The 19,618-nt window shown below is 45.5% G+C and overlaps 1 protein-coding gene across 2 annotated transcripts in view; it reads left to right on the top strand.

Moving 5' to 3' along the window:
- Positions 1-3,358: 3,358 nt before the first annotated feature.
- LOC149355680 (valine--tRNA ligase, mitochondrial-like) overlaps positions 3,359-19,618 on the top strand; it is a 37,670-nt gene continuing 21,410 nt past the window's right edge. The window contains exons 1-3 of one of the 2 annotated variants that reach the window (XM_089583978.1): positions 3,359-3,455; positions 12,336-12,375; positions 14,699-14,802. In XM_089583978.1, the coding sequence (XP_089440104.1) occupies positions 3,393-3,455; positions 12,336-12,375; positions 14,699-14,802 (207 nt within the window). In that variant the 5' untranslated portion in view covers positions 3,359-3,392. The remainder of the gene's footprint in view (positions 3,456-12,335; positions 12,376-14,698; positions 14,803-19,618) is intronic. The other variant, XM_089583979.1, reaches the window with a different exon arrangement.

Here is a 19,618-nt window from a genome sequence, read left to right as displayed (position 1 = left end):
GGAACTGATTAATAATGAAGACAGAAACAACATGCGGGTAAGACCAATACCCAGACACATGGATCCGAATTTACATCATGAAAGACGACAAGCCAGAGTCCGAGCACTCACCAGGGAACTCAGCGACAATCCCAACGTAATTTAACAAAACTTCTGTTTGGGCTAGATGGTGCATAGCTTATATTGAAATGAATTCAAGTGCAGAGGAACACGCACACAAGAGGAGGAACACACAGGACAGGTGCTAGTCCTGTGTGTTCCTCCTCTAGCGCCTGTCCTGTGCGTTCCTCCTCTTTTGTGCGCGTTCCTCTGCGCTTTAATTCATTTCAATCCCAACGTAGTCTACATGGACGCAGCAAAGTACCAATACCAACACAAAACGATCGCCGTTGTAACAGACGAAGGAGGGCAAGAAATAACCACCGCAACAATAAACAACCCAAACATAGAAACAGCTCAAGAAGCCGCCATTACTCTGGCAATATCGTACGGCAACGCAACAGGACACAACCTCACTATAGTGATGGACTCCAAACAAGCATGTAGAAACTACACAAGAGGCAGGATCGACAGCATCACCAATCATATTCTACACAAAAACACTAAACATAGTATAGTGTGGGTTCCCGGACATGAGGGGATGAGGGGCAACGTGGCAGCAGACGAGTTAGCTCGAGGGTGCGTCATCCGAGCAGACTCAGCACTTTGCACCACAGGCACCTTTTGACCCAGTTACCCCCTTGTGCTCAGATATATACTTGATCATTACAGGGGTCAGCGGAAACGCTACCCCAGCCCCCCACAAAAGGCTCACCAAAGAGGAGGCGGTAGACTGGCGCAGACTACAAACCGGTACCCACCTACACCTGCACAAACTACACAAGATTTTCCCTACGCAATATGCAGACGAATGTCCGTGGTGTCAGGGTAAACCTACACTAGAACATATCACATGGATCTGCCCTAAGGCAGACTTAGAGCCAAGAATAAACAACCCGAGTGTGATGCAGTGGGAGCACTTGCTGGCCAGCGAGGACGAGGAAGCGCAACGATTCCTTGTGCGCCGAGCCACGATGGCAGCAGTCAAGTGCGGCATCCTGGACCAAGGATCGACCACGGCGCCCAGTGACCCGTAAGGGTTACGAACAATAAAGTTTTTTCCATCCATCCATCCATCCATCTTCTAGTCAGGGCGGGAAGCGATGACGGCTTTCTTTCTGCGCGAAGACGCTTTGCGGCACAAGAATTCGCTCGACTGGACCGTCTTCCTAGTTGCATTTGTATTCGCCTGTAGTAGTTACTTGACTACTCAAGTAACTAAAAAATGCACTTTGTGGAGAAAAACGTGTATGCTAAAGCAGTTTCTGCTTGGAAAAAATTAGCTCCAGAATGATGCAACTAGGAATCAAAACATTCAATGATGTGCTATTTGTACCAAATCACAGAACTTTTCAGAAAGTGACTGCATTTAGGTGCCATTTATCGTATGCTGTGCTATGTCAGTGCACGTTAAAGAACCCCAGGTGGTCGAAATTTCCAGAGCCCTTCGCTACGGCGTTCCTCATAGCCCGAGTGACTTTGGGACGTTAAACCCCATAAAACAAACTTCGATTCAAAACAGTCCTTATCATTCCAGCGGAGAGAGAACACAAATGGCGAACGTTTTCTAGGTATGGAAACTGCTAAAAAATTGGAAACAAAATTTTTAAAATCCAGATCTATGAAATTGTCACCCTAGGCATCTTCAAATCATTTTGGAGACAGATGTGATGTAAGGGCGCATGGGCTCTAACCAGTCAGTGGTTAGGGCATTCGACTATTGAGCCTGGCAACCCAAGGTTTGATCCTGGCTGTGGAGGCTACACAGGCATGGAAGGTGCCTGTGTAGCAATGTCAGTGCATGATAAAAAAAACCCAGAGTGGTCAAAATTATCCACAGCCCTCCACACAGCGTCCCTCACAGCCAGTCGCTTTTTGACGTTAAATCCCATGAACCAAATAAAACCGAATTCTGAGAAAAAAAAATGACATCAGTTATAGGGACAAAATCTACCACCAAAACATTGGAGGTCACAGTGCCAAGCTTACGATTTTGTGAAATATATTTGCTCTTTCAGTTGTATACAAAGCGTTCTATCTGCTCAATTAATTAGCCTTAAATGAAACAATCTAAGCTACGCAGACTATGCTCCAAGCTTTGTGAATTTGCAGTGCACCTAATTGTGTAATTGTGACTACTATTTAATACTATGTATTGTGCTCTATTATATTCACAGGCCACTCGAAATCAAGTGTGGACCTCTCCAGAGTAGGCGTCCACCATTCCTCATTTTGCTTGGATTGTGCCTGCACCTTGGCTTTGTCACAGTGGTGGGGTACCTGACTGGGTAATAAAGATACATAAGAATAATGGTGGTCTTGCCCAGTGCTTTGTTATATTGACACAGCATCATTACATTCAGCGTAGAACACCCGGCACCTCCCTCCACAACCCACAAAAATATTGGATGAATATCTATTCAGCGTCCATTAAATATCTGAGAGTGACCATATGTGGCCAAAATATGGACATTATATAAACATCCACTGTTATCAAAATGAAGCTCATATGGATATTCTATGGACATAATATGAACTTGTGAGAATATTATATGGACATCTGATATTTTATAAATTATATTATATGGATATCCCCTGAACATTACTTGGTTGGCTGGACCAGGAGCAAAAAAAAAAAAGGATAATGCCACTCGGGCGCCCATCGCCCTTCCAGTCGGGAGCAGCGGAAAAAAGGGTCAGCATGGCTTCGCGCGGCTCGGGAAAAAAACAAACAAAAAAACAAAACAAAACGGAACTCGCTGGGGCTCTGAGTGCTCCACGAAGAACGAGAAAACTCGCATTTTCAGCCATCCCATACTCTTTTAACTCGTGAGTAAATGTTGTTTACAGTTTCCTGAGATTTTCTCTTCCAGTTCTCGGCATTTTTGAGTAGCGTTAAAATACACGATGCTTAATAAATGTATTTGCGATACCGACACTCCGACTTTCGTTTTTGCCAAGCGATACACAAACGCATCGAAAGATAGTATCGAAGATACATATGTTAACGTTTCGTATTTTCCCGCATTTGATGACATCACACCGTTTCGACCAATCGCAAGTTTCCAAAGTCTCCACTTTTCTGGCCGATGAGTTTTCGTATTGTTGAGGTATCGAGTGTTTTCCTATTAATGAAACTTTTTTTGTCTTCTTTCTGCATTTCGGCTAAGGAAATTTTGCAGCTTGACTCTATCATCTTCACCATCTAAGTTTAAATCCAAAGTAAGCCAAAGCAATCGAATCCTGAAGTCGTAAACAATTTTTCCGGTATTCCATGTTAGTGCAGTGTAACCATGTGGAGCTATCGTGGGATGTTGTGTGGTGCTCAGGAACTGTTTCCCCGGGTACTTGTAAAGGTAATATGAGGAACATTTTTTTATTTGCTGGCAGTTAAATCTCTCATGTTTTACTGAGTCCAGTTTAGCGTTGTTATTGCGCACTACTGGACGTCAGGAGAGCTTGGTTTCCCTTCGAAGAGCTGACATTGGGTCAGCAGAAGAAGGGGCCGCGTATTTCGCATCTTTTATCGGCATATGTCATAGCCGTACCTGCGGCGCGTACCTAAGCATCTGTACGGCGGCTGGCACTCCGGTTCCTGTGCTGCTGATTTTCATGCAACAGTAAAATGGCGAGCTGAGCGAGTTGGTACTGTACAGGGTCGTCCACTCTTAGAATGCGCTAGTACATGGCCGTGCTCTTTGGGGGGTCACTGCGTCCGAAACGGCTGCGCATCGAAGCGAAGTGGCAGATGACGCGAAGTACCACGTCCAGGTACACCTCCTGCGCCACTTTGCTGCGATGAGCGACTGTGTCGCACGCGGTGGCCCTCTGAAGAGAGCGGCCATGTGCTAGCGCATTCTAACTAAGAATGGACGACCCTGTACAAACCAAAACAGCGCAGCAACAGGGACGTTTTGCGTCGGTGTAACTGTTCGTGCCAGTTTGCCATAATTTACTGTGTTGGCATTCTGGTCTTGTTGATGGGTGGCGGTGTGGTTCGCTGCGAATCACGGTCGGTTACAGAAGTAACACGCACAACAGCATTGTCCTGCGTGTTAGTTCCCCTTCCTTGTGTTACTTTCGAGCTCACGCCTCGAGAACGTAAGAGATGGAGGCCCGGATTCACTGCGTTGCACCATCCGTGGAGTGTATATACTATATCATGTGCAGTTCTTTCTCTCAGCTTGTACGCAGTCATGCGCCTGCGAGTGCTTCATTCTCATGGAGTTGCCCATCGTGGCGATGTTGACATCAGATGACCGAAACGGCCTTGGTTTTAGAAAAGCGGAAAAAAATTTGCTGCCTGTTTTTTTTTTTTTTGGAGTTGCCGAAAGGTAAACCCTCAGAATAATTAAGCCCACTTGGGACTCTTCAGTGTGAACTTACATCACAGAAGAGGTTTTGTGCTCCACCTTCATTGAAACGTGGCCTCATTTTAATGAAGGTGAAGAGTGAAAACCCTTGCGATGATAAAGGCCCAGCATGCTCTATCCCACGCATCATGTGCATGAGGAGGTGTAGAGTTTGGAAAAGTTGATTTCCCAGCATCTTCAGGGGTGTGTACGTGATTCGTGGACTGCCTTGCTCCAGCCATGGATGACTTGCAGGAGGTTAGCCAAGAAAGGACTTGGAAGAGGGGAGCTCTCATGAGCCATGGTGGAGGCACACACTTCCAGTGTTGGCATACTGTCAACATGCACACAAATGAGTGTGGGTCCCGGCGTGTGCCATTGTGGTGTACCAGAGGGCACGGCATAGGCTTCGGATGAGGAACCGTGAAACACCACTCTCACTATGTTCACACTAACAAAATACGAGCAATCATTTTGGTTCCTGCTTCTATGCAGGCCTCACCCCATTCTCTTCACTATTAGCACTCATTTGCTGCTTTCAGCCCAGTTTGGTTTTCTCACGTTGTCACAATGGACCTGCACTTGGCATTTGAGGTTCGCTGGTCGTGTGCAGCTGAGAAATTGTTTTTTAAGGGGTGCATTTCAGTGAGATATATTTTTCCAGGCGAGGTTGTTCTGGCTTGTTTGAGAAGTGGTCATGTAGGAGAGGAATTCAGGAGGGGGTGGGGTTTCATTGCCACTTTTAGCAGCCTACCCACTACTGCACAGTGCAACAGCATTGGACTGAGGATATTTGTTTCCTTTCGTCGCATTGCATGCGCAGCTCCAGAAGCAGTATCTTGGGTAGGAGTGGGCAAGCCTTTTGTTTTTTCCCGACTGGGTCAAGAAGGGAGAAGGGCATTGATGTCTGAGCAGCTGCTAAGGAAATCAGTACACCTCTATTGTGGAGCTGTGGTGGAAGAGGGCTTTATGCTTGGTGGTGGCAGAGAAATGAATTTTTTTTTTTACCTGTCGAGGGGGCTGTGTAGCATTTTGATAATTGTTTGGTTGAACCGAATTGGATGTTACAGTTGAAAGTGGGAATAAAAAGCTTAGACTAAAAAGTTTGCCATCCCCATGCTTTTAATTCTATGGAAAGAAGTAATATTAGTCCCGGGCTTAATTGTATTGTCAATGCTAGATACAACAGCATACAGATTTGTTGACTAAGTATTATGGTACTAGCTTAAAGGTTTTAGAGGTTTGCATTTGGCAGTGGTCACATTTTCGGTAGCTTGTTTACATTAGCTAATTTTGGCTCGTTGTACAAGTTGCATGAATGTGCAGTTCGGATGTTTTTTTGTGTGGCTGCAGAGAATTACTAGCGTGAGAACCATCAGGAGGCATCAAGTTGGGTGTGTTTCGGACTCCTGCCATTGATGATTTTTAGACATGAAATTAATAGATTTAACAAGTAGCATTGTCGTACAGTATAGAAGTGGCTTGAAATAATTTGCAGGTATGCACAGGAAACACTGGTCACAAAAGCTGCTGATATGCACTCCTACCAGCTGCCCCCCAGAAGCGCCTGTATTTTATGGAGGCCTACTTCTTTCTTTTCATCTTATTAAGTATAGAAGCTCACCTGGGTAGGGTAGATAACCTATCCTCTTACCTGCATGTGAATGTAAGCAGTGTGCTGTATATGTGGCCACATATATACAGCGAGTACGCTTGTGGAGACATGGGTGGGTGTTCTTTGTTGTTAGCCAGGTGAGCTCTGCAGTGCAAAGCTCTCTTTCTTCTGAAATTCATGGTGAATACAAGGGGGGTACTGCGCACAAAAAGACAAGGACAAGAAGATAACACAACAAGCGCAGACTCGCGACTAACTTTATTTGAAAGCACGACACTCCTTTTATAGTTTCCAACTGTCACATTACACACATGTGGAAACCAAAAACCTGTCTTCATTGTGATACAGTTTGATAGAAGGGTCACTTACGCAAACTTTATCCTTCTGTTTGATGCAAAACACCTCCGCTAACTCACGCGCCACCTGGTCACGGCTCCTCCTCAAAACTTTTGTATCTGTCAGCAAAGGCAGGCAAGGGTTATTGCGCGTAGCATCCGGGCATGTGCCACAATGCAGGGGTAAATTCGACCCTGTCCCTGATTTCATGGAAAGCTGGTGTTCCCTTAAGCGCTCATTCAGACATCAGCCTGTCTGACCGATGTATACCCTGCCACAGGTGAGGGGAATCTGGTAAACGACACCCGTCTGGCACCTGACAAAACGAGTGGCATGACGCTTCTCGCAGTCCGCTTTCCTCCGGACATGACCTGAGGGCACAATGAGGCCAACTTGCATGGGGCGGTAAAAACTACCGGCACGCCGTACCGTTTCGCCACGTTCTTCAGGTTGTGGGAAATTCTGTGAATATACGGTAGGACCTCTGGCCTCATTTCCTTAGAACGGCCACTATCCCGGTACGTCCTATCTTTCAGTTTGCGCAGAAGCTTCTCTGCCACTACAACAATGATTGAAGCAGGAAAACCAGCCTTCGTCATCCTAATTACCTGATTATTGAGGCTCTCGTGCACCAGGTGAGCGCAAGACTTAGACAAGGCGCCCTGCAGGCAATACGTTCCGATAGCACGTTTGCTGGATGTACTTACCACGTGCACGGAAAGACCTGTTGCCGTTCAGGTCAGCACATTCCAAGACTGTTAAACGGGCTATCGGAATGTATTGCCTGCAGGGCGCCTTGTCTAAGTCTTGCGCTCACCTGGTGCACGAGAGCCTCAATAATCAGGTAATTAGGATGACGAAGGCTGGTTTTCCTGCTTCAATCATTGTTGCAGTGGCAGAGAAGCTCCTGCGCAAACTGAAAGATAGGACGTGCCGGGATAGTGGCCGTTCTTGCGTAAGTGACCCTTCTATCAAACTGTATCACAATGAAGACAGGTTTTTGGTTTCCACATGTGTGTGATGTGACAGTTCGAAACTATAAAAGGAGTGTCGTGTTTTCAAATAAAGTTAGTCGCGAGTCTGCACTTGTTGTGTTATCTTCTTGTCCTTGTCTTTTTGTGCGCAGTACCCCCCCTTGTATTCACCATGATTGACCGACTAGCCGAACAACGTACGCTCTTAAATTCTGAAATTCACTTTACAGTGTGGTAACAGTGCAGTCACTTTTTTTTTATTTTGAATCGTCATGTCATCGCGTTGAATGATGCTCGGCCACCGCCGCTTCTGCAGCCGCTTGCTCCTCTTTCCACGCATCACTCTAGTGCAGTCACTCGCGGCAAGTCTAGGCATGCCTGGTGCAGCAGTGGCGCACCTTCCCTCTTCCCCTCCACTCTCGTACTCTGGCTCCTTCATGCTAGTTCCAGCTCTTTCCACTTTCTTCAACCTCTGCCATCACTGTGTCTACCCTCACTACCGTGTTTCTCAGATTGTCTTCCCATTTGTGCATGCTGGCGTCACTACTGCAGCCGCACTGCAGTCTCAGGGAAAGGAGCCATTAACAGCTCTTGCTGTAAGATTGAACACAGTGCAGGCGAAAAAAAGCTTCTTTACATCAGAAAATCAGTCCAATTCACCCTCTCAATGTGTTCATATAAAAAAATTACATTCATACTCAACGTGATTCTTTAGGAAAGTACAGTGCCTTTTATAAAATACGTTTCGTACTATATGGCACAGTGCGGTCTTCCAAGGGAATAGTGGTAAAATGCTATTCATGAAGGGTGAGTCTAGTAGGCATATCTCCCCACTGCTATTCATTGCATATCTACAGAGGTATTCAGAAGGTTGTATTGGAAAGAGCTAGGGATAAAAGTTAATGGAGAGCATCCCAGTAACCTCACATTTTTTTGATGACATTGACATGCTAAGTAACTCAGGGGAGGAATTGCAGTGTATAACTGAGTACTTGGAGACTGAAAAGAGAAGTGAGACTAAAATTTAATACAAGAGCGTAGACTGGTGGGCGAGTTGGCACGACATTATAGGAAAAAGCAGCGCACAAACACGTGGGGAGAAGGGATGAGAGACAGTGCTGCGTCTCGCCCCTTCTTCCCTCATGTTTGTATTAGTGCGCCTTTTTTTCCTAAAATTTAATGTAAGAAATTAATGTGCCACAATTTAGGGAAGAAAGAACATTTTACAATTAGACGGTAAGGTTTTGGAGTGGTGAGGGAATACATTTATCTAGGGCAAGTAGTGGGAACAGGTTAGGACCATGAAACATTAAATAGCTACGAGAACAATAATGGAGTGGGGTGCATTTGGTAGGTACTCTCAAATCATGACTTGCAGCCTATCAGCACCCCTCAAGAAGGAAGCATATACTAGCTGCATCTTCACAGTACTTGGTTATGGGGCAAAAACTCTAAGGCTAATAAAGATATTGATATGAAATTGGGAACAGTGCAGTGAGCTAGGGATAAGGAAGTGATAGGGTTGGGATCCCAACCAGCGGCATGTAGTTGTTTTTTCTTTTGCTTTCTAATCAGTTATATTTCAGGGATAAATTAATTACACTAACGATTTCCCACTGATCGAGACCGGAAATTAGAAAAAGAAACACTCCCTTTCCCAGCTCCTTGGTTTTGATGACTCTTGGCCTCCTTTGTATGTATGTTTTAATGAGCCCCTCATTTCCCTCCTCTTGTCTGCTCAGTAGCTTAACGAGGGCCTTGGTCCTGGCAGTCCCAGTGCCATAGGAAGCATAAGAGGGTTCTCTCCCAGCTTACACGCTTGCCGTTTGATCACGTTGTATGTGACACTCGCAGTAATACAGGACGCATTATGTCCGCCGCTGTGGACGAGGGCGCCACTGGTGAGCACTCTCAGGTTTATTTTACATGTAACATAAATACCCCCTGAAGTAGAAGATTGGCTAGGTACTGCCATAGCTCAATTGGTAGAGCACTGGACACTTAGTTTGGATCCCACCGGCAGCATGTGGTTGTTTTTCTTCTACTTTCTAATCAGTTATCTTTAAGCGACAAATAATTGCACTATTATTTTTCCACTCATCAAGACCACAAAGAAGATTTAGAAAGAAACACTCCCCTATGCTCCTTGGTTTCGGTGACTGTTGGCTTTCTTCAAGCACAGAGCAGAATAGGCTAGAGAACTAATGCAGAGCAGGGCATGTGGTCTAGAGAGTAGATAGCTGGTGGCCACTCGGGATAATAGAGTGGATTCTAAGAGACGGCAAAGGTAGCACGGAATGGGAGTGGATCATTGAAAGGGGGCAGCTGCAAGTGGCAAACAACGATCCATGTCAAGTTTAGAAAACTGCGTGCATATTTCTGAAGGAAGAAGTACTGTACGTAACCAGTGCATGTATTGTACTGTACATAACCCACCTGTGTGGCCAGATGGCAAGGGTTAACGAAAAAGGTCAGAAGGAGACTAATACCCGTGCTGCATGTACACAAGAAATGGCAGTAAATGCTTAAGGCTTTAAGTTTGTTAATGCCATTATTTTTGGAGTTGGTGCTATACCATTATTGTAGACATCCACATTTAATGTCATTATATTAAAGTCACGATGGCGATGACACTTTTGAACCAGTCAGAAATTTCACCTGTATATAAACAGTGCTAGGAGCACAGTATCTCGGGAATTTTGTTGAAATGTAATATAAAAATTATTTTGCAGAAAACACTGCTGTTCTTGCCTGACAGGTCGCAAAAGTAGCCATAAACTCGCGTGTCAGCACACAAGTTGAGGGTACCTGTCAGAAATGCTGGTAAAAATGGCGCCCTTCACATCGAACATGCAGTAGAGATGCATCATCTGACTGAAAGGCATGAAATAATCATTTGCTATTGGTTAGGAATGTGCTGCCAACAAAGTTGCATGCTTTTCGCATGTGGAATGAAATCGAGAGTACGCATTGCTTGGGGGCATTCCCCCAAGCAATGCTGAGTTGTGGCGAACTCAGTAGGTCGCAAATGGCACTAAGGCTAATGCCATTAAATTTTCATATGTGGCACTGCACAAATGCCATTAAACCTTAAGGCAGTAAGCATTTACTGGCATTAAACTTGCCTGTATGGCATGGTTATAAGAACAGTGTGGCGAGCGATGGTAATAAAATGGCCGGGTTGGTGGTATGAGAGCTGTCTTTATTTATACAATTAAAACAGGTATGGGATACCCTGTTGTAAATTTTGAAAGATCGAGTGGATGTGGGAAGCACATGTATTGCAGAGGACAGATAACCAGTCTTCTGTTAGGGTACCGAATGGGCTTTACCTGAACCCCATGGTGGATCAGGAGCTTTGACGAACTAGTGATCTCTTGAAAGGTGGTCGGCCAAAGGCCCTTTTCTCAAACATTTCACCCCTGAAAGCCAAGCACTAGGCTAGGGTAAGCTTGTACCCAATAGAAAATGGAATCATGGATTCCAGTGAAGGGGAAGCATAGACATGGTGCAGGACAGGGTGACTGGAGGTCATTGGAAGAGGCTTTTGCCCTGCAACTGACTTAACTCAGCTGAATTGTGCATCTGTGTCGGTGCTTTCTGGCATTTAGAAAAGGGACTAGTACTGTTATTGTGAGCTGGTGGAAAGAAATTTTTCATGTCTGTGGTTAGGATTTTGTCAGTGTTAAAATAGAATTGAGTGTAATGGTCACCATTTGCACGGAGCGCTGTGATACAGGATGTTGCTCCCTTAATAAGAAGTTCTCATACAAGAAGTTGTTTTGCTTTTGTTATCCGATAGGACGAGGAGCTGGTCGGCCCAAAAGGCGGTGTGGAATGTCACACTCAGTTGGGATGTGAATTGAAAGAAACAGAGCGAGCAGGATTAGAGCCTGCAGTGACATGAACAAATCAGCTTTGATGGCTGCTGATCACAGCAGGTTACCATCGTGTTTAAGCTGCCAGTCTCTCACGCTGTGTTTTGGATGTCGTCATCTTCATCGTCTTCTTATCCGTGCGCAAGGCAGTTCAAAAAGAGCGTGCGGGTACATGCACATGCAAGCCAATTTTTGAACGTGTGGCCCCTTTACTGACAACAAAAAAAAATTTGGCCCCCGATTTAACTAGTTAAGCTAAATTTAGCTCTTTGCCTTCGTTTAACGTTGTTTATCTTTGTTTATCATTGTTTAGCTTTTTATAAGCTTGAGAGTTCAAGTTGTACCCAAATGTTCTTGCAATTGTTCCTCAGTTTTCCTGTTACGATAAGCCACCTGAGCTGCTTGTTGCAATTTGAGTTGTTGCTCCCTGTGTTCGACGGTCTCTGAAGCAACTTTTACTCGGCTCTCTACTACCCATTGCCCCGGCGACTTCATCATTCGCCTCTTTCTCATTTTTCATCTGTTTCCGCGTCCCGTTCAGCAAGCTTGCACTCTCTCTGCCACTTTGCTTCGGCTTGCCACCTCACTACATCCACTGGATTGGTTGACTCACATTGGTGCTCTCTTCTTTTGCGTTGCTGTTCAGCTCATCGTGCACATTGTTCATCTTCAGAATCAGTCGAAGGACTGGTTTGAACCGTGACTTACTATTTACTGCGCTGCACATTTCTCCAGTGACGTCATTCTTCGCCTCTTCTTTCTGGCACCTGCATGTGCACTCAGGCACGTTTCTTTCTCTTTATCTTCACACCCTCTCTCTCCCCTCAGCTGGTGCAACGCAGCTTCGAGCTTACCAGAGTTACTGCAAGGTTCACATTGATTAAACAGTGACCCATCTAGTGTTATCTCACTAAAAAGCGCCATCTCGCAGGCATGCAGCAAATCACACGAAAAGGCCGCAGATTTGCAAGAACAAATTAAATTTTCATTGGTGTGGATTAATTCTATGCTATCGCATTTTGTGGTGGGGCACGTGCTCGGCATCTGTGAATGTTATGACCTTTGCCTTTCTGCTTTTCAGACGCCTTCCGCAGCTGTTTCGAGCAACACGCTTCCAGAAGGTGAGGAGAAGGGCAGTATATGTATTGTGTTGATTTGTATCAGTGCCACAAATATGGTAGACACGTGGCTAGTTGGATTCCAGTGTCTACTGAGGGAACTTTCTTTTCCATATTTTCTTCAGGTGGCTAAAGTCTCACTGCTGTTCCGGGACCTGTCAGGCCTCCATAGTTCTGCCCTGCGATTTTTTACTCTTGTGTTTCCTTGCTGACTGTGGTGGCTGTTTGCTAGGTGTTTTTAAATGAAGTTACAGTACTTGAAAAAAAAAAGGGGAGGGGTGTGGGTTATATAGCGCTGAATATCAGTTTTCTAGTCAAAAAGCCTGGGTAGTCTTTTCATTGCATTTTGTGGTGCCAGATAGTTCAAACCTTTGTGATTAATTTGCATGTCATGTCTAGCTTTGCCAGGTCTAGACAATGCATGTGCGCTGCTGTACCTGCACCATTTGTTTTGAATTTTCCAAAATCTCAGATGTGTGTGTGTGGGTGGGCATGCACAGATACAGAACACACACACCTATTATGCATTCACTTTGTTATTGTTCTGCTGCATTAAGATTGCCAGTGCAGTTCTGTACATCCTTTGGTACAAGCCCTACCTAAAATTACTACTTGTGTGTGATGCAATTAGTCTGTGATGGCAGATTGATTGCATTTTTCCCCATAACTATTCAGGAAGTACGGTTTATGTAACCAGCTTCACCTTTGCCACAAGGTGGCTTTCAAATGCATCTTGCAGCTCAATTTTTGTACCCGTGGGAGGGGAAGAGAGAAAGAGGTTCGGTTACCAGCAAAGGCAGAGAAGTTGGCGCAGCTTTGTAAAAACTGGAAAACTGGCTAATAAAGGCTAATTTTAGTCTGCGCAAACCTGCTGGTGCAAATGTTATCCATATGATGATGCTGTAGTCACTTCCTTCCACTGCTATAATTTATTTGTGGTTGTGGCTCTCCCTGAAAGAATTAAGGTGCGAAAACTAAGTACATAGTGAGTTGTGGCAGTAGTGAGAGTAACTTTTAAAGGGGCACTGGTAACAACTCCATTATTGCTCTCGGTAAAAATTTATTCTTTGGCTCCTTCTGGGTGTGTTGACGTTTGTCCAGCAGCAAAAGATGCATCAATTGGTGAGAAAATTGAATTTAAAAATCTTCCTGCCAGTCTTCTTAAACTCGTGACATCCTTAGCGGAAGGGATGGGTTGCCAGCGTATCTGAGGCAGGTCAGATACACACCTTTGGGTGCCTGCTGTCAGTGCAAGCACTGCGAAATCTTGTGACCAGGTGAATGGGGACCGTTCTTGAGGGTGGCCTTTGATCTGCACTTCACATCGCTGTCATGTGGTGAAGCCAACTGAACTAGAGCCTATAGTGGTAGCCTTTGGCTTATGTGCTTTGCTACCGAAGGTGTTGCTGAAACCTACTGCACTTTAATTTGTGTGAGTGATTAGGTATTCTGTACATAGTGTACTGGTAACAGGATTAGGCATTTCATGATAAGCAATGGCTAGTTCCAAGCAGCCATCTGCTGCAGCTGTGACGTTAAGCAGGTTAGGCTTACCAACACCCAGCAAGTGGTGCGCTGCCAGCTGGCTGGCAGGCGCACGTTGTGCAGAAAGCACATTACTAGCATGATTGCAACATATTCTTGCATGTAGGTTACAGGTAAGCCTGTCTGTTACCATGTTTTGTATATCGAATAATCGACGTATCGCCACGAATCCTTGTACTGTTTGTTCACGCTCAAAGCCGTTGGCACTTGACTTTATGATTTTGTTTGTGACGCTAGGATTTGCCTGTCTTGTCTCTATTGATCACGGCCCTGCACAACTGCTTCCACATTGTTCCAGATCATTGTAGTTGCTTTCGGTGACTTATCGAGAAGTTTCCTTACCGGAATTACGTTGAGTCCGGCCGTGAGTGGCAGGAATTCTGTTCGACGACTGCCAAGGGCGCTTGTTGCTTAGTCATTCAGTTGTTTGTGGGTGCAGGTTAGCCTAATAAACAGCTTCTTTTGTAAACCTTTTTTACTATCTTCCAAACTGCCAGACTGCTCCACCACTACATGAAACTATAGAACTATTTTGCGATCCACTTTGATTTTGATATAACGGGGTTTGACTGTATATTCCACTTACACCTTGTGTTTTTAGTTGCTAACAGGTTCATTCTCGTTTATTTGTCATCAGATATGTCATGTTGGCAAAAAGTCAGATCAAATATATATATTGGGGGTATTTGTCATCTTGGGCTGAGTGCACCCCAAGATTACCACTATGTCTGGGGTGTGGCCTTCACTTGTGCCTCTACACTGTGGGCTGATGTCCGTGCAGATATTTTGGGTGAGTTCCCCCGGGTGTACAACTCGGAAGATGTGGAAGCTGGCCAGTTCGACTGGTGGGAGGCCATGGGGCTGCATGCACCCTCCGAGGGGAAGGTGAGTGCAAACATGTGCTGCCATAACCAACACCTTGCTCCTTGTGTGCAATGTGGAGTGTTGAAAATATGTTTGCGTTTCTTGCCACTTTATTTGCTGTTGCAGCAAGGTCTTGCTTGGCCCTGAAGTTGAAGCACCTTCTTTTCCACTGTGGTTGGTGGCAGTCCTGATCTCAGGCTGTCGTTGAATTGGGCTTGGCCCTCCATCGCTGGTAGGGGAGGTGTGCTGTAGCGTTGCTTAGAAAGCTGTTCATGATTGCAGCAGAGCAGTTTATTGCAGTTCCCCGCAGGGAGGCGTCTGTAGCATGCAGACGTTGGTGAGTGGCGACACCACGGGGTTAACCCGAGCATCCGCAGGGACATCCCCGCAAGGGGATGATGGTGAACAATGCGTCACCACGGACCCGAGCATCCGCGCTTAGCCGTGCGTGGCATCGCCGTGTCCGGGAAAAAGGGGATCCTGGTGGTTGAGCCGATGCCGAACGTTTGGACCCTTAAGGCCCCTCGGCGGAGGCAACACACCACTTTGGCCCCAGCTTCCTGTAGACGGCACCTCCGGCCTGACCCGACCGGGGGAAATCGGCAGTCGCCTTTTCCTATCCTCCCCTCTATCTTTCACTTTCCTATCCCTTTCTTACAACTCTCCTGTCTCCTCCTCTTTTCTTGGTTTTTTCCTCTTTTTCCTGGCGGCGAGGGTTAACCGTGTGTGACCAACTACCCTGAGTTGAGTCATATTAGGTTATAGTTAAGGTGTACAGCTGGCGTGGGCAGGACTTGCTTGCAAGTTCCTGTCCCGTCCCCTTGTTGGGCTCCATGGTGGGTGGCTGGCACCATGACCGAAAAACTAGAATTTTTATGGCTCCCCCTTTTTCCAAACTAGATCGCTCTCTCAAGAGAGGGCGGAACGAAGCAGAAGAGTTTTTTCAAAAAAGAAAAGTCAGTTTTCCTAAGTACCATGTGATCCATAGTGAAGTACAAGATAAACAAGCTAGAATCCTGTCCCCCTTCCTAGTGTCAAAGTGTTTGACAGAAGCCTTGGGCATTGGCTACAAGGTATCTAAAATGGCTAGCGGTGACTTACTGCTCGAACTGCGTGACAACGTCCAACACTCAAAACTCGTAAACATTGTATCTGTTGGGGATATTCCTGTCTCCGTGACGTCACACCGATCTCTGAACACCGTCCGAGGCGTTATATCCGAAAATGACTTTGTCCACATCACTGAAAAATAGATGCTCGAAGGTCTGAGTGACCAAGACGTGATAGATGTTCACAGAATCAAGATCCGGAAGGATAATAAGGAAATAGACACAAAACACATGATCCTGACGTTCAACACCAGCACACTGCCCGACACAGTCGAAGTAGGTTATCTGAAAGTTAACGTAAGACCATACATTCCCAACCCTCGCCGATGTTTCAACTGCCAACGGTTCGGTCACGGCTCACAAAGTTGCCGCGGCTGGAAAACGTGCGCGAAATGCGCCTCGAAGGATCATTCTGATCAATGTGACACAGCCCCGCACTGCGCAAACTGTGAAGGTGACCATGCAGCATACTCCAGGGCGTGTCCGTCCTGGAAAAAAGAAAAGGAGATAATCACCATAAAGACAAAGGAAAACATTTCATTTAAAGAAGCGAGAAGGCGTTTTGCACTCACCAACTCATTCTCCTTCACAACAAAACAAAACTTCGCCGATGTGGTGCGTGGGCGCGGCGCACCACACCAGGCTTCGGCACCTGTCCCGGTCACACGTAGTGAGCCTGGGGCGGGGCCATCCGCGCCGTCTGGTGGAGTAGCTCACGCTACTCTGCCAACTCCAAGTCAGGCTGCGGAGACCCCCGGGTCGGCGGGCCTCAAGACCTCTTCCCACAGGTCGAGGTCAAACTCTAACGTGAACGTGCCTTCTGCACGGTCATCCAGCGCCTCCGCAGAGGCGATGGACACGACCCCGGGCAGCCCCGTGCTGTCCACGTCGGACGGTCGGCGGAGCTCTCTGGATCGATCAAAAAAAGACAGGCCCCGAGTCACGGGGCCATCAAAAACTTGATCTAGTTTTTCACCCGATACAAACACAAAAATAAGATGGCTTTCATAATACAATGGAATTGTAGAGGACTTTTACACAATTACAGTGACATAAAAGACATACTAGGAGCACATGCTCCTGTCGCCTTATGTCTACAAGAAACAAATTTAGGTCCCCAAAAAAATAACTTTCTAAAGAATTACACTGTTTTCCGCCGCGATCGGGAACAGGCGAGCAGACTATCGGGAGGCGTAGCCATCATAGTTAAAAACGGCGTCCCGGCTCGAGAGCTTAAACTAAAAACAAGACTTGAAGCTGTCGCAGCCACTCTGGTTGCCCATAAAACCATCACAGTGTGCTCACTACATATCGATCCGCACTTTAATTTAACACTACATGACTTAGAGGATCTTTTAGAGCAGCTACCAGAGCCATACCTGGTAGTTGGAGATTTTAATGCACATTCACATTTTTGGGGAAGTGAAAAAACTGACGCTAGAGGCCATCTCGTAGAGGATTTTATTTTATGCAATGACGTCTGTTTACTCAACTCTAATAAGCCTACATACTGCTCCCCAACCTCGGGGAAAATGAGTGTTTTAGATTTGTCTTTTAGTTCACCGTCTGTTTTTAACAATTTTAACTATAGTGTTTTAGACAATCCATATGGAAGTGATCATCTCCCTGTCGTAATAAGTCTTTCATCCTCGCTAACAGTTATTCCCACAAAACCACGGTGTTGGAAGCTACATTTAGCTGACTGGCAACTTTTTACAGCACAAGCTACATTAGAGAAAATAGTTTTAGAAAATGTTGACATCAATGAGATAAATGAAAAATTCACGAATTGTATCTTAGCTGCCGCACATTTAGCTATTCCTCAATCCTCTGGAATAGTAAAACAAAATCAGAAATACTGTCACACAAAACAATGTAAAGATGCAAAAAAGAAACAAAACAAAGCCTGGGGCATTTTTCGGAGATATCCAACACATGACAATCTCATAAACTTTAAAAAAGCAAGAGCAAAAGCACGATACATCAGACGCAACGCAGAAAGGGCATCATGGCAACAGTACATATCCTCGATAAACAGCTCAATAACATCCAAAAAAATGTGGGAGCAGGTGCGGAAATTCACTGGAAATTTTACTCCTTTCACATTTCCAATGCTAACAACACCCGGTACTCAAACAACATTAGAAGAGCAGGCCAACATATTGGGTGAGCATTTTGCTACAGTATCAAGCTCAGCCAACTACACACACTCCTTTCAAAAGCACAAAACAATAGTAGAAAAACAAAAACTTCCCTTCAGAACATGCATACATGAAGACTACAATCAGCTTATTACAATGCAGGAACTAAACACAGTACTAACATCCGGTAAAAAGACAGCACCAGGCCCAGACAATATACATTATGCCATGCTTGCTCACCTCTCTGAGACTGCCATAGAGGCTCTCCTAAAATTTTTCAATAAAATATGGATGAGTGGAGAAATCCCCCAAGCATGGAGAGAAGCAATCATAGTACCCTTTCTAAAACCTGGCAAACCACCAACTAGTCCCACCAGTTACAGGCCAATAGCACTCACTAGCTGTATAGCAAAATCATTCGAAAGCATTCTAAACATCAGACTAACCTTCACACTTCAGTCCCGGCAACTTTTAGATATACACCAATGCGGGTTTAAAAAGGCATGTTCCACAACTGATCACCTTGTTCGCTTTGAGAACACAGTCCGGGAAGCGTTCATCCACAAGCAACACTGTATCGGGGTCTTCTTCGACCTGGAGAAGGCTTACGATACCACGTGGAGGTTCGGTATCCTCCGTGACCTAGCGGACCTAGGTATCCGCGGCAGGATGCTGAGCTGTTTGAACGACTTCCTAACCAACCGCACGTTCCGAGTCCGCCTAGGCGCAACCTTCTCCAACACTTTTATACAAGAAACTGGCGTACCCCAGGGGTGCATCCTCAGCACGACCTTATTCATCATCAAAATGAACTCCATAGGAAAAGTAATCCCAAAATCCATAATGTACTCAGTTTACGTAGATGACCTCCAAATAGCATGCACGTCTTCCAGCATACCTACCTGTGAGCGACAGATACAAATAACACTAAATAAACTGGCCACCTGGGCAGATAGAAACGAATTTAGATTTTCCCCTCAGAAAACAGTAGCGGTTCTATTCTCTTTGAGACGAGGCCTACAGGCCGACCCCACACTATATCTAAACCAGACCCCATTACCTGTCAAACAAGAGCATAAATTTCTAGGGGTAACTTTCGATAAAAAGCTCAGTTTCTTGCCACATATAAACAGCCTAAAGAAAAAAGCTTCCCAGGCCCTCAATGTACTGAAACTACTGTCAAGAAAACGCTGGGGGTCTGATAGGGCATGCCTGTTACATATATACCGTTCTCTGGTTCGCTCTAAGTTAGACTATGGGTCCATCGTATATGGCTCAGCAAGACCATCCTACATAAAACGACTGGATCCTATCCACAATCTTGGTTTAAGGTTGTCTTCAGGTGCTTACAGAACTTCACCAATAGCAAGTCTGTATGTGGAAACGAATGAACCTTCCTTAGAAGATCGAAGAACTACACTAACTTGTACATACATCCTCAAAATCCTTTCACAGCCCAAACATCTCTGTTACCCAATTGTCACGAAATGCCCATCCCGAATGCTCTTCAACAACAAGCCCCATGCAATTAAGCCGTTGCTCTTGCGCTTCGAAGAAAAATGTCAAACCCTGAAGATACTAAATGAA

Source organism: Amblyomma mixtum, chromosome 3, assembly GCF_055824585.1.
Source record: "Amblyomma mixtum isolate Tamu chromosome 3, ASM5582458v1, whole genome shotgun sequence".
Classification (NCBI taxonomy): Eukaryota; Metazoa; Arthropoda; class Arachnida; order Ixodida; family Ixodidae; genus Amblyomma; species Amblyomma mixtum.
This window is presented reverse-complemented; position numbering and strand designations above follow the sequence as displayed.